This window comes from Esox lucius, chromosome 11, assembly GCF_011004845.1.
Source record: "Esox lucius isolate fEsoLuc1 chromosome 11, fEsoLuc1.pri, whole genome shotgun sequence".
Lineage (NCBI taxonomy): Eukaryota > Metazoa > Chordata > Actinopteri > Esociformes > Esocidae > Esox > Esox lucius.
The window spans coordinates 54,107,148-54,123,441 of NC_047579.1; the positions used below are offsets into that span (position 1 = coordinate 54,107,148).

Consider the following 16,294-nt stretch of genomic DNA (forward strand, 5'->3'; position numbering starts at 1 on the left):
AGCCTGATTACAATATGCCCAACAACACCTTGACACGCCTCACAACCTCTGGCACACTGTAATTTGGAGTGACGAGGCCAAAATAGAGCTTTATGGTCACAACCATAAGTGCTGTGTTTGGAGAGGGGTCAACAAGGCCTATAGTGATCAGAATACCATCCCCACCATGAAGCATGGTGATGGCTCACTAATGTTTTGAGGGTGTGGAGACTTGGAGACTCTTGTGAAAATTGATGACAAGAAGAAAGCAGCATGTTATCAGAAAATACTGGCAATTTCATTCTTCTGCACAAAAGTTGCCGGACAAGGCAAAGTTGACCCTCCAGTGGTTACAGCAGAAAAAAGTGAAGGTTCTGAAGTGGTCATCACAGTCTCCTGACCTTAATATCATAGAGCCACTCTGGGGAGATCTCAAACGTGCGGTTCATGCAAGACAACCAAACACTTTGCATGACCAGGAGGCATTTTGCGAAGATGAATGGGCAGGTATACCACCTGCAAGAATTCGGGGCCTCATAGACAACTATTACAAAAGACTATACTGTCATTGATGCTAAAGGGGGCAACACACAATATTAAGAACTAAGGGTATGCAGACTTTGGAACAGGGGTCAGTAAAAATAAATCTTTGTTGCCATGATTTGTTTTAAGATTGTGCCATACTGTTACGACCTACAGTTGAATGTGAATCCCATAAGAAATAAGAGATGCGTTTTGCCTGCTCACTCATTTTTTCTTTACAAATGATACATACTGTATCTCACAGAAGTGAGTACACCCCTCACATTTTTGCAAGTATTTTATACATCTTTTCATGTGACAACACTGAGAAAATGAATTGTTGCTACAGTGTAAAGGAGTGAGTGTACAGCTTGTATAACAGGGTAAATTTGCTGTCCCCTCAAAATAACACAACAAACAGCCATTAATGTCTAAACCGCTGGCAACAAAAGTGAGTACATCCCTAAGTGAAAATGTCAAAATTGGGCCCAATGTGTCGATATTTTGTGTGGCCACTATCATTTTCCAGCAATGCCTTAACCCTCTTGGTCACAAAGTTCACCAGAGCTTCACAGGTGGCCACTGGAGTCCTCTCCCACTCCTCCATGACGACATCATGAAGCTGGTGGATGTTAGAGACATTGCACTCCTCCTTCTTCTGTTTGAGGATGCCCCACAGATGCTCAATAGGGTTTAGGTCGGGAGACATGTTAGTACATAGTGCAGAGTTCAGAGTGCCCAGTTAAGAATACATAGTCAATACAGAGTTCAGTGTGTTCATACGGCTGCTGAGACTGGAGTCGGTTTAGAGTTTGGGTTGACTCTGAAGCTGTTTTAAGGTTCGGGTTCGTTCTGAAGCTGGTTTTGGAGGGTTTTGGCATTGGTTGGTTCAGAAGCTGATTTGGTTGGTTTTGGCTTTGGGTTGGTTCTGAAGCTAGTTTAGTGTTTTTGTTGGTTTTGGCTTTGGGTGTGTTCTAGAAATGGTTTAGGTTTTGGGTTGATTCTGAAGCTGGTTTAGGGTTTTGTTGATTTTAGCTTTGGGTTGGTTCTGGAGATGGTTCTGACTTTGGGATGGTTCTGGAGACGTGTCATGGTTTCTGTTTGTTTGGAAGCTGGTTTTGGGTTTGGTTGGTTTTAACTTTGGGTTAGTTCTGGAGATTTAGGGTATGGGATGGTTCTGAAGCTGGTTTAGGGTTTGGTATGGTTCTGGAGTTGGGGCAGGGTTTTGGTTGGTTAAGGCATTGAGGTGGTTCTGGTGTTGGGGCAGTGTTTGTGCTGATTCTGTCATTGTGTTGGTTCTGGAGTTGGGGCAGAGTTTGGTTGGTTAAGGGATTGAGTTGGTACTGGAGGTGGGTTTGGGTTTGGGTAGAGACTAATGCCTGTTGGGGAGCAGTCACTAGGCAGACTATGTCTAGGCAGCTTGATGGCCACTGCATTCTACATTGAATATCATTCTGTAATGCATGGCTGAAAAGGAAGTCCATATTTAGACACTCTGGCTGTGTTCACACAGGCAATCCTATTTCTAATTGAAAAATGTCCAGTAATTGGTCTTTTGACCAATCAGTTCAGAAAATGATCTTACGTGGGAAGATCGGAAGTGATTGTCAACAGACCAATTAGTAAAAAAGGTCTGTCTGTGTAAACGCATGCCTAAGTTTTGTTTTTGTTGCAGAACAGAACACCATGGCTCTGTTCACAGAGGGAGCGCAATTAAAGGAATAGTTCACCCCAGATTCATATTTGGGTATTAGTCCACTGAGTTGTTCCTGAAGGCACATTGAATAATGTTTCAAAACAATCCATTATTCAGCTCTGTCCAAGTCTATAATAAGCAATATTAGCATCATCCCAGTTAATGAATTGAAATGGTCCCAAACCAAAAATGCTGCATTGCAAGTGGAAAACTAAGCCACAACTAGATTAGTGGTGTTGTTTACCTCAAAGAACCCGTCAATGTTGTATTTTTCGAAATTATGTTTTAATTTTCGCAATATGAATTTCATTTTCAACTGAACTGATATGTCCTATGTTTGTTGCAATTAGTGGACACTGTTGATGCCAATGTTGGAAAACATGAAGGTTGCAGTCCCTGAAGCTGACCTCAACCCAAGATGTGTAGTTGATCATCTGGATTACGCCCCCTTCATAACTCCTGGTTTGCTGGATACTGTTTTTCACATTCCAAAAATAAACTGGAAGAGACATTCTAGGCCCGAGGGACCCAGCAGCCAGCTCTCAAAAGAGTAAGTAGCTAGCTAACATTAGCAAACAAGTGTGTAAGGCAAGTACATTTGTATAGCACAATTCATACACAGGGACAATTCATACACATGGACAATTTTATTATTAGACCTACAAACAAAAAACGAATATCCGGCATACTTAAAAAATGTATTTAGTATAAAGTGTATGTCCAAGTAAGCAAGACAAACACCTAATTATTAGCTAACCCAGTTTAGATTAATTTGATGAGAGGAAGTTTTTAAATTTCTCTGTCGACTGTACATTTTTTTTGTTATGAGCCAATTTATTGTGATGAGACAGTTTGTTTATAGTCAAAAGCCCTACATTTGTCATTTTATTTCAATTTTGCTGGACATAGCCAGTCAGGCAGGTATCTGATATCTGTTGAATGTATGGTTGACAACTGTGTTTCATCATTTGAAGTTTCATCACATGCCTAGCCACCTCTTTCCAACAAAAATCCTAGCGAAATTCTGGGGAATACCTATATGATTTGATGCGAAGGGGAGGAAAAAACATTTTTGTCAGTAACGTCTCAAAACATGTTAACCCAATCAAATTCATTGTTTGGGAGGGGCTTATACAGGGGCTCACAAGAAAAATGGCTTCAGTAGCTTGCTAAGTGAAGATGACAGTCAAATCTCTATACATCATCTGTTGATGTATGTCGTGTTTGTGGTGAACCATGTCAGTCTTTGAGAGACAAACACAACCTTTTCCTAAGTAAATCATCGCCATTGTGAATGGACTACACACTCATGTTAGAAGATAAAATAGGACCGGTAACGCTGAATGATGGGCTTTCTAAAGTGGTATGTGGCTCCTGTCGCAATCTTCTGCTAGAATATAAAAGTGTGGATGAGGTAGGAAGAATTAGTGCTTTTGTGAGGGGAAAAGGCTAATTCAACTCAAGGTAAATGGAAATTTGCCCAAATATGAATCAGGGCCAAACTATCCCTTTAAGATAATTTTGTTTATTTTCTATTAATTTAATGGGTGGCCTGTCTATGCACTGCAATGATGTCAGTGGGGTTTTCAGCCCTCAAACCCAATTGGCCACTTGTCCTTAAGGGGGTTCATCATTTGCCAGGGGCACCAAGGCCATCAGCCAGAGCTATAATGTGAAGAAAAAAACCTTCTGTCAAGAAAAACCTAAACAATTACTGTAGTGATTTAAGAAAGCTTGTCTGTCCTCCCCATGCTTTATGAACTAATGACAATGACTTCATAATTGACAGACCTCACCTCCACGTTCTACGCTTGTGTGTCTGTAACAGTAATTAGAAGTATGTTTTTTTAACCGTTGTTAGCTTGTTCAATGTTAATCCCCTTGTCACCTTCAAAATAAATCAAGATATCTTAAACTAAAATCATATTTTTATGACAGTTGCAGGGCTTATTTAGCAGTCCAATTTAGCACAGATAGTTAGCTATATTTAAAATGAAAGTAACATTTATACATTTGAAATGAGGCAAGTAATTAACATGCTAAGGAGGAATACAAAAATATCATCACTAAAGTAATTTAAGATATTAAGCTATTTATTATAAATTAAGGTAGGGTGGCCATATTATATTTAGTGTAGCTAGGTCTAGGTTCAGATTCCAAAGAGAGAATGATTAATGTTAGCTAGCATGCAAGCCAGCTGCACAGAAAGACACAGAAACGCTAGCTACCTTAATAAGTACAGTCTAGGGATGAGACACATTTTAAGTCAGTTAGCTAGCTAGCTGCTGAACGGTCATTAACTACCTAACTCAGAATATAACTTCACCAAATACATATGAGTTAACGTCAGCTAAAATGGAACACCAGCAAAAGCACCATAACATAACTATAGCGTGTATAACATACTATTAGTTTACCTTGCTTTCGTGTTGTTTTTTGAACAACACACTGTTCCCTTAACTTTGACGGCAATCGTTTTTGGGGAAGGAAGGCATTACAGCCACTCAAAAAGGCATCGGCGGCCATGGTGAAATGTAACTAACCCCTGTTTCCAATACATGGACAGGCTGGGGGTCCACCAGGAAAGGCTTAGGGAAGGGTCTGCTAAATGACATATACATTTGTGTTTCCATGACTATGACTCACCTCCAACCCAGCGTCTGTGATTGTGGACCTCTTCAGACTGACCGACTTCACCCCCTTCTTGGACAGCGGGTAGTTATCAATGAACTCACAAATGTCCAGGTCTGAAACCCCGACCAGACAAAAGGCCTGGAAACCCCTGAGGGCAAAAGCCTGCAGGCTGACAAACTCCTTGTCCCCGCTGGGCAGCAGGCTGTACAACTCCTTGGCGTGAAGGATGGGCGTGACGCCCTCCCAGAACTTGGGCTGGTACAGCACCTTCCTCCAGGTCCGACACACCTGGGCCAGAAGGCACTTCTCAGCTGTGGTAAAGTACCACAGCAGCCTGTTGAGGAGCTTCTCATCCAGGGCCAGCTGTCGCTCTAGAGGTCGCAGCATGGGCAGGGCCATGGAGAGACCCAGGGGGAGCGAGGGCTTGGGGAGGGTGAGGGGAAGCTGGCGCAGAGAGGGTTTGAGTGCTGTCAGGTGGCTGGAGTCCAGGTCTGAACCCAGGAATGGGGCCGCGGTAGGCAGGGGTCCTAGAGGGTCCAGATGATAGGGCATGGGGGGGGGCAAGACGCCGGGCACCGAGGAGGACTGGCACAGGCGGTTCCTGGCGGCGGGTGTGCCTTTGGTGATGCTGGCACTGCCCAGGCCGTTGGGCTGAGGGGGTAGCTTCACCAGACCATTCCTCGGGACACAGGGAGACTTGAGCTCGCTTGGGGTCGACATGTTCAACATTGGAAACCTGGGGGAGAGCATAAAGAGTTAGTACGAAAGAGAGAGGGATGGAGGGAGAGAGGGATGGAGGGAGAAAGAGGAGGAGTCTGCTAGAGAGCATGAAGAGTGAAATGAGAAGGAGAAGGACAGAGCAAGAGAAGGAGGAATCGAGAGTGAGAGGGGGAGAGAGTGAGAGGGGGAGATGGAGAAAGAGTGAAGTAGCGAGAGGGATAGTCAGAGGGAGGGAGGGAGGGAGGGAGGGAGGGAGGGAGGGAGGGAGGGAGGGAGGGAGGGAGGGAGGGAGGGAGGGAGGGAGGGAGGGAGGGAGGGAGGGAGGGAGAAAAAGCCCAACATCATGGTCTTCTGCAAACATTACGTCAGACTTGGGTCCAGACAATGAATCTCAGTAAGACAAAAAAATTTGATGCATCAAAAGTAGTCTAGATCCCAGGACCACTAAGACAAAGTCCATCTAGACACTGTTTTTCTAAAGGAAACAATGAATTACACTTTTAACAAGGCTGTGAATTACCTGAAAGACAAGGTATGAAGACCTTCTACACCATCACAGAAAACATAACACTAGATACCCCATCAGGACCAGCCTGAAAATACTCCACTGACTCATAGAATCCATGGCGCTGACCAGACAACAAATCTCCAGATGGGCCAAACTCCCTGTTGAGACTCTGCATGCAGATGTCTCAACAGGTTGAGCACCAGAAGAGCAACACAGTCAGACAACAAATGAAGAAAAAACTAAATAAGTTATTCAACACACTGGGAGGAATCAACCAAAAAACTGAGCAAGTAGGAATCTTTCCTTGTTGTGAACAGAGAGTACACAGAGGCAGAATACCTGAACAGTGAGTACACAGAGGCAGAATACCTGAACAGTGAGTACACAGAGGCAGAATATCTGAACAGTGAGTACACAGAGGCAGAATACCAGAACAGTGAGTACACAGAGGCAGAAAACCTGAACAGTGAGTACACAGAGGCAGAATACCTGAACAGTGAGTACAGATGCAGAATCCCTGAAAAGTGAGTACACAGAGGCAGAATACCTGAACAGTGAGTACACAGAGGCATAATACCTGAACAGTGAGTACAGAGGCAGAATACCTGAACAGTGAGTACACAGAGGCAGAATACCTGAACAAGGCAGCACCAACATTAAGAAAAACCTTGACTCAGTGGCCTGGCTATTGAAAGGGGCCATCACAAGGTGACCTGGGTCTGAGAAGTTGTCAGTGTGAACGTGACAATTGCTAATCTGGACAAAGTCCTAATTGCTTTTCTGTCGGAACGCAAAATAAGCACCTATATGTGTCCAAGCCAATACAGACACAATTCAAACAAAGCAACTACATGTGTCCAAGCCTAAACAGAAACATATTTTCATCAAATCACACAGACGCCCAAAGATCTTGAAAACAAATCCAACATGATTAACTCACTGATCTATTAGGCTAAATAGCAGTCCAATCACAGCAGCGCGATTTGGGACCTGTTATCATGAGGACAGGGAAACCAGTGGAGCACAAACTACATAGCAAACATAACCAACATGTACGTCTTTGTTTATCTTCCCCTAATGATTCATACTTGAACTATTTGCACAGCGACACAACACTGCACATAGGTAATAGGTTACTGTTACTTATTAATTAGTTATTTATTTAATCTTTCTTATTGTCCACTTCGGCAATGTAAACAAATGTTTCTCATACCAAAAAAGCAAGTCTTTACAGTGTGTGTGTGTGTGTGTGTGGTTGAGGGAAGGAGACTGTACCAGAGCAGTAGAATACCTAAATCAGACATTGATATATAATGAATATATGCATATTGTACATATTTCATATATATAAAGGGCATTACACAATCAGGTAGACATGATCAAAAAAAAGTACTAGCCTAGAAAAACAGCAGGTTATGACTATTTTATAAATAGACTGAAAAGCTGCATTATGTCACATCATCCATCATCAGTTAAATATGATCTGTCTATCTGTCTGTTTCCCTAGTCCGAAGCATACAAACAACACAACCCAATTCTGTAAAAGCTATGACTATGAAAGACTTGATATGTCTCCCATATCTTTTGGGTGGTAATGTTGGAAGAGTCTTTGTTTTGCGGGCGTGTGTTTGATGTTTAAGAGTCCCTATTTTACAGAAACGAACACGACGTCTGGGTCAACAAAGCATTTTTGGCGACAATTGGCGACACTCCGCCGCAAGCCTAGCATTACAAACTGTACAGAGGTGGTGGCAGGGTCTGTATCTAAAGAGCCTGATCCATACTACTCTACGTTATTACGTAATATCACAGCAGCACGACAGTAGCGACCTGATAATAACACGTGTTTGAATAAAGACTATGAGGAAATTCAATATTTAGGCCGACGGGTGATGCCGAGAGCGGGTCCGTTAAACCAACACAACCTTCGCAAAACTACACCATTCAAACTCAAGCGTTCAGTTATCATAACGAGACACCTGCTGGTGATGGAACTTATGTAGGTATATTAATGCCATTATTACGATATCGACAACAATACAGAAGCTAGTTCCCGTAAACAAATTGTGTCTATGGTTTTGCTGCCTACAGCCTAATATTAAGCACCATACTCGGAGTAGTCTTAACTCTGCCCATAGTTTTCTAATATTAGACTCTGTCCCATAGCCTACCGATTTGCGTGTGATGTGTTTAAATTCGTTTTGGGCACGTATGGTCGGTGTAACAGAACAGAGATGAACGAGTACAGAGCCTAAGCGATGCTGCAGCAGAAGAGCTAAGCGAATGAGGGAGGCTATTTTCTCTCGCTCTACCTATCTCTCTCGCAGCGATAAACCAAAAAAGGTTATTCTGTTGCTCCAGCACCATTGTTTCTGCAATGGACTGCTCTTACCTTCCGACCAAACCCCGATACTTCCCCCGGACGAAGCGATGCTTCGCAAGTCTTTCACCAAATGGACCCCTGTCTCGCCACCATCGCCATGTTACTGGCAGCATCCACAGAGAATGGCGGAGAGGGGGGATGTTATTGGATTTTTGAAACTATGACGCGATGTTAATCGCTGGAAACGTTCATAATTACGAATCAGAAGCGACGAGGATAGAATATAGGGGAATAAGCGTGAAATTGGGACGATTGTCCTGTGTTGTTTCGTCTGCGTACCATTCCACGATGTCAGCGAATACAAATATCTGATGCGCTTGAATCAGGTCGGGGGGGGGGGGGGGCAGCAGCCTGTAAATAGAAGCCAACATGACATCCCTGGCTCACTGACATCAGCGGAACTCAACGGAGGAGAGAAGACTGCCGCGGTACTCTCTCTCTCACGCACTCCTCCCATTCTTTCTTCTTTATCTATAGTCCGGGATGCAGCAAACACACCTAAAACCAAGGGTTATTACACCCATTCATGAAGCTACTGTTCTCTGCTATGTAGTTTAATAACGTTTGTCATTGTCCTTGTCTCCCTGTCAGCTGACCATCAGCCATTTTTAGGACTGTAAACACTGCCGCCAGTAAATTGGCAAGTCTGCAGTACAGTTGGTCTTTAGACCAACAAATAATGATATTTATTCTTTTCTAAAATAATATATCAGAAAGAATGAGAGAAGCAGAAGGGATGCATACCCTGTTTCCCAGAATACATTACAGTGTCAACAAATGAAACAACCAACTATAGCAGAGCCTTTCTATTGATGTAGCCTGACTGCCCTTCTCATGTGATCCTCTACAGCACTGTCTACCAGTCTCTACCACTCTACAACACTCTAAACTAGTTTACACTACTCCCTACCAGTCTCTACCACTCTACAGCACAATAACAGATTAGTATGTATCAGTTTACACCACTCTGTACCAGTTTACACCACACTCTACCAGTCTCTACCACTCTCTGCCCATCTCTACCACTCTACAGCACTCTCTACCAGTCTCTACCACTCTACAGCACTCTACCAGTTTACACCACTCCCTACCAGTCTCTACCACCCTCTGCCAGTCTCTACCACTCTACAACACTCTCTGCCCATCTCTACCATTCTACAGCACTCTCTACCAGTCTCTACCACTCTACAGCACTCTACCAGTTTACACCACTCCCTACCAGTCTCTACCACCCTCTGCCAGTCTCTACCACTCTACAACACTCTCTACCAGTCTCTACCACTCTACAGCACTCTCTACCAGTTTACACCACTCCCTACCAGTCTCTACCACTCTCTGCCAGTCTTTACCACTCTACAACACTCCCTACCAGTCTCTACCACTCTACAGCACTCTACACCAGTTTACACCACTCTCTACCAGTCTCTACCACTCTACAACTCTCTACCACTCTACAGCACTCTATACCAGTTTACACCACTCTCTACCAGTCTCTATCAATCAATCAATCAAATGTATTTATAAAGCCCTTTTTACAACAGCAGTTGTCACAAAGTGCTTTACAGAGACACCCGGCCTTAAACCCCAAGGAGCAAACAACAGTAGTGTTGAATTTCAGTGGCTAGGAAAAACTCCCTAAGAAGGTTGAATTTTAGGAAGAAACCTAGAGAGGACCCAGGCTCAGAGGGGTGACCAGTCCTCTTCTGGCTGTGCCGGGTGAGATATTAAGAGTCCAATTGGAATAATAAATACATTTCTCTGGGATAAATCCAGAGTCTATTTGATTTTAGACTAGGTCAGAAGTATGACCAGGTGGACAAGGACAGGGACAGCAACAGGCCCCCCAAACCAGGTAATCCGCAGGTGTGGACCAGGACCTCATCTCCTCCTAAAATTTAAAATTGGAGGAAACTGAGAAAAGTTAGTAGTACATCCCTCATATCCCCCAGCACAATAATATAGCAGCGTAACACCTTGGAACTGAGACGGGGGGGTCCGGTGACACTGTGGCCCTACCCGGGAGAGGCCCCGGACAGGGCCCAACAGGCAGGAAATCAATCCAACCACATTGCCAGGCATCAACCAAAGGGACACCCACCAACCGCAACCCCCCTGAATGAGGGCAGAGTATTGCTAGCAGCGTACAGCCCAATTGCACAAGTGCGCAACAGAGAGTCAACAACAAGCCAGTGACTCTTCCCCCGAAGGGCATTGGAGGGAGGGCATCCCTCTACCCCTCTACAGCACTCTATACCAGTTTACACCACTCTACAGCACTTTCTACCAGTTTACACCACTCTCTTCCCCTATCTATCACTCTAGCTCTCGCTATCTACCCCAGGAAGGGGGGTCATGGCCTGACCCCAGGAAGTGGGGTCAAGGCCTGACCCCAGGAAGTGGGGTCAAGGCCTGACCCCAGGAAGGGGGGTTTGGGTTGGTTACGTTGAAATGCTCCACTGGTTCCTCTGTACTCATGGTAATGAGTCACAAATCCTGCTGCTGTGATTGGACATTACAGAATTGCATCTAACAGACACTGGAGTCTATCACTGTTTGGTTTGATTTCAAATAATTTGTAGGTCTGTGTGATTTAAGGGAAATATGTGTTTCTAATTTGGTCAAACATTTATCAGGAGGTTAGGAAGGGCAGTATCAGTTTTCACCTCTTTTTGCGGGCGGTGTTCTTCTCTGAAGTGACCAATCTGCCTATGGGGGATATACCGCCTCTCTCTGTAACAACACCATGCCAACTGAGTCTGTACATAGTCAAGACCATGCCAACTGAGTCTGTACATAGTCAAGACCATGATCACTGAGTCTGTACATAGTCAAGACCATGATCACTGAGTCTGTACATAGTCAAGACCATGATCACTGAGTCTGTACATAGTCAAGACCATGATCACTGAATCTGTACATAGTCAAGACCATGATCACTGAGTCTGTACATAGTCAAGACCATGATCACTGAGTCTGTACATAGTCAAGACCATGATCACTGAGTCTGTACATAGTCAAGACCATGATCACTGAGTCTGTACATAGTCAAGACCATGATCACTGAGTCTGTACATGGTCAAGACCATGATCACTGAGTCTGTACATGGTCAAGACCATGATCACTGAGTCTGTACATAGTCAAGACCATGATCACTGAGTCTGTACATAGTCAAGACCATGATCACTGAGTCTGTACATAGTCAAGACCATGCCAACTGATTCTGGACATAGTCATAGAGTCTGTACTGTGTATAGTGGATATAATAATTTTACTACCCCTTGAACCTTGTTGATATTTCTGAGGGGAATGTTTTTCTCTCTTGCTCATTCTATCTCTCCCTCTACCACTCTCTCTCTCTACCACTTTCTCTACCTCCCTCTCTTTACCATTCTCCTCCTCCATGTTTCTACCTCCCTCTCTCTACCATTCTCCTCCTCCATGTTTCTACCTCCCTCTCTCTACCATTCTCCTCCTCCATGTTTCTACCTCCCTCTCTCTACCATTCTCCTCCTCCATGTTTCTACCTCCCTCTCTCTACCATTCTCCTCCTCCATGTTTCTACCTCCCTCTCTCTACCATTCTCCTCCTCCATGTTTCTACCTCCCTCTCTCTACCATTCTCCTCCTCTATGTTTCTACCTCCCTCTCTCTACCATTCTCCTCCTCCATGTTTCTACCTCCCTCTCTCTACCATTCTTCTCCTCCTCCATGTTTCTACCTCCTTCTCTCTACCATTCTTCTCCTCCTCCATGTTTCTACCTCCCTCTCTCTACCATTCTCCTCCTCTATGTTTCTACCTCCCTCTCTCTACCATTCTTCTCCTCCTCTATGTTTCTACCTCCCTCTCTCTACCATTCTCCTCCTCCATGTTTCTACCTCCCTCTCTCTACCATTCTCCTCCTCCATGTTTCTACCTCCCTCTCTCTACCATTCTCCTCCTCCATGTTTCTACCTCCCTCTCTCTACCATTCTCCTCCTCCATGTTTCTACCTCCCTCTCTCTACCATTCTCCTCCTCCATGTTTCTACCTCCCTCTCTCTACCATTCTCCTCCTCTATGTTTCTACCTCCCTCTCTCTACCATTCTTCTCCTCCTCTATGTTTCTACCTCCCTCTCTCTACCATTCTCCTCCTCCATGTTTCTACCTCCCTTTCTCTACAATTCTTCTCCTCCTCTATGTTTCTACCTCCCTCTCTCTACCATTCTTCTCCTCCATGTTTCTACCTCCCTCTCTCTACCATTCTCCTCCTCCATGTTTCTACCTCCCTCTCTCTACAATTCTTCTCCTCCTCTATGTTTCTACCTCCCTCTCTCTACCATTCTTCTCCTCCTCCATGTTTCTACCTCCCTCTCTCTACCATTCTTCTCCTCCTCCATGTTTCTACCTCCCTCTCTCTACCATTCTCCTCCTCTATGTTTCTACCTCCCTCTCTCTACCATTCTCCTCCTCCATGTTTCTACCTCCCTCTCTCTACCATTCTTCTCCTCCTCCATGTTTCTACCTCCTTCTCTCTACCATTCTTCTCCTCCTCCATGTTTCTACCTCCCTCTCTCTACCATTCTCCTCCTCTATGTTTCTACCTCCCTCTCTCTACCATTCTTCTCCTCCTCTATGTTTCTACCTCCCTCTCTCTACCATTCTTCTCCTCCTCTATGTTTCTACCTCCCTCTCTCTACCATTCTTCTCCTCCTCTATGTTTCTACCTCCCTCTCTCTACCATTCTCCTCCTCCATGTTTCTACCTCCCTCTCTCTACCATTCTCCTCCTCTATGTTTCTACCTCCCTCTCTCTACCATTCTTCTCCTCCTCTATGTTTCTACCTCCCTCTCTCTACCATTCTCCTCCTCCATGTTTCTACCTCCCTCTCTCTACCATTCTCCTCCTCTATGTTTCTACCTCCCTCTCTCTACCATTCTCCTCCTCCATGTTTCTACCTCCCTCTCTCTACAATTATTCTCCTCCTCTATGTTTCTACCTCCCTCTCTCTACCATTCTTCTCCTCCTCTATGTTTCTACCTCCCTCACTGTTCTACTGTTCTCTAACATTCTTGTCATTAAAACAGAAACAGACAATGACAGTTTGTATGTCTCTCGTGAGATATTGGGTGAACCTTTCTCTCAGTCCGTATGTAAAAGAGGTTGACAAATTATTAAAAAAAACCCTCACGCACACACCCACACACACATAACAATATATAAACTTACCACCTCCTCCTGTTTGGCTGCCTGTGGCTACAAAAAAGGTTCAAATAGCTTCTACTCTGATTCCAGATCCTGAAGAAGGACAAACACTGTGTTGAGTACAGCTCTAGCATCCCATGTGGTGCTTACCACCTACACACAGACACAGACACACACCGCACAGACACACACACAAACACACATAGACACAAACACACATACAGACAAATACGCAGAAAGACACAGACATGCAGACAAACATACACAGACAAACATACAGACGGACAAACGCAGGCAGACACGCAAATAAACATAGACAGACAGACACACAGAAAAACACTCAGACAGATACACATCCACACAGACAGACAGGCAGCCAGGTAAAGACAGAGAGGGTCTTTCTCAGTGTAACTTCAGTACCAAGAGCATTTCTTTATACTGGTTGACTAAAGTAACTTTATTAACATGATTGTCTTTGTAGATGCTGACTACAGTAAAGTACCTTTATTAACATGATTGTCTTTGTAGATGCTGACTACAGTAAAGTACCTTTATTAACATGATTGTCTTTGTAGATGCTGACTACAGTAAAGTAACTTTATTAACATGATTGTCTTTGTAGATGCTGACTACAGTAAAGTACCTTTATTAACATGATTGTCTTTGTAGATGCTGACTACAGTAAACTATGTTTATTAACATGATTGTCTTTGTAGATGCTGACTACAGTAAAGTAACTTTATTAACATGATTGTCTTTGTAGATGCTGACTACAGTAAACTATGTTTATTAACATGATTGTCTTTGTAGATGCTGACTACAGTAAAGTACCTTTATTTACATGATTGTCTTTGTAGATGCTGACTACAGTAAAGTAACTTTATTAACATGATTGTCTTTGTAGATGCTGACTACAGTAAAGTAACTTTATTAACATGATTGTATTTGTAGATGCTGACTACAGTAAACTATGTTTATTTACATGATTGTCTTTGTAGATGCTGACTACAGTAAACTATGTTTATTTACATGATTGTCTTTGTAGATGCTGACTACAGTAAACTATGTTTATTAACATGATTGTCTTTGTAGATGCTGACTACAGTAAACTATGTTTATTAACATGATTGTCTTTGTAGATGCTGACTACAGTAAAGTACCTTTATTTACATGATCATTTTAGAAACCCATTAATGGCAAACTCTTCATCTCCAACATGGTGAGCGACAGTGTATGGAAAGTGTGTGAAACAGTTAAAAAAAATATTTGCAAAGACCCTGCTCTCCACAAATAGGTCCCATGTGTCTAACAATTTACATTCTGAAATGTAGCATACATGGTCAAGACAGGTCAGAGAATCAGCTTCAGATACAATTTCCCATTTTCTCAATCTGTTCTAATTGTTCAACCATGGTTTTACATCAGACTACTTTATAAGGATTATTATCATAAGAACGGTGCAATAAAAAAAGAAAGAAACATTATTTATAAAATGTCGGTAATATCACAATTTTCAAAATTATATTTTCCACTACGTTTCAGCAGCAGTTTCCTTATTCCACCACTTGGTGCACACAGTCACAGCTGTGGATGCATTTACCTAAATTCTCACACAAACTTGGCCTTGATGAATTCCACAGAAATGATTGCCCGCATGGCTTATGCACAGATTTGACTTTACCAGAAGTGACAATCTCTTGTGCATAATGTAACATATTAGCTACAACTGCAATGGTAATAGCCTATTGTATAGTAAGCTTTACACTTGTTCAACAACAAAGTAAGACATAGCTTAAAGAGTGGTTGGACAGCAGTTTTAAGCATGCATTGGACGTGCTAGTAATTTAGAAGCGGCTCTCAACCAACCACACAACTCAATAGTAGTAATTACACGTTACTTAATTGAGTAGATGACAGGATGACAAGTCTGTGGAAGGAAGAAAAAAACACAAAAATTCATTATGGTGGACTTTATGGGTCGTATTGGCCAAAATATTCCTTTGAGGAGATGGATATATGTACCAATTTTCATGATTCCCAAGTCAAATGGGCTTAGAGGCATGCGCCCTAAACCGTGTTCCCTAACCGCTATAATGGAGTGGCGGTATGCTGTTGAATCTATTCGGCCACAGCAAAACTATTTTGTATTTTGGCTGTGAGCATGTCGACCATAGATATAAACCATAGATGGGATCTATTATAATAACATGTATTATAATTTTAAATCACAGTTAATTGTTATCTTTGGAAATACAGTACTATACATTTGCAGTGTATTTAAAGTGCTATCCTGTATCTTCCTACATTAGACCAGAGCCATTTTGTACTCTTAAATTAATAAATTATTGAAAACTTTAACAAATGGACTTGTTTGTTAATATTTGGAAATCATTTTATGCATTATGCTATGCATGATTGTGGCTATTTATATATTAGAAAGGAAATGTAACTGTTATAAGAACTGAAATATTCAAGATTCGGATTTGAACGTCAATACCTCATCAACGAAATCTGCCAGAGAGAAACAAATTTCATTTTCCGAATCTGCTCACGATTGTATATATTTATCTTTCAGAGTTGTAAAGAACGTGAAAAACAGGTTTACTACAATGCAAGGGTTAAGGCACCTTCTCAAAAGTGCACCATTATCTGGTAATGTTTAAGAATCAG

General features: G+C 42.9%; 1 protein-coding gene across 3 annotated transcripts in view; it reads right to left on the bottom strand.

Moving 5' to 3' along the window:
- The window catches only part of fbxl16 (F-box and leucine-rich repeat protein 16), a 49,582-nt gene that overhangs the window by 21,821 nt on the left and 11,467 nt on the right, over positions 1–16,294 (bottom strand). The window contains exons 1-2 of one of the 3 annotated variants that reach the window (XM_034295431.1): positions 8,452–8,895; positions 4,844–5,567 (exon numbers count right to left, since the gene is read on the bottom strand). In XM_034295431.1, the coding sequence (XP_034151322.1) occupies positions 4,844–5,567; positions 8,452–8,555 (828 nt within the window). In that variant the 5' untranslated portion in view covers positions 8,556–8,895. Of the gene's footprint in view, positions 1–4,843; positions 5,568–8,451; positions 8,897–16,294 lie in introns of those variants that run through there. The other 2 variants (XM_029123797.2, XM_013136164.4) reach the window with 2 other exon arrangements.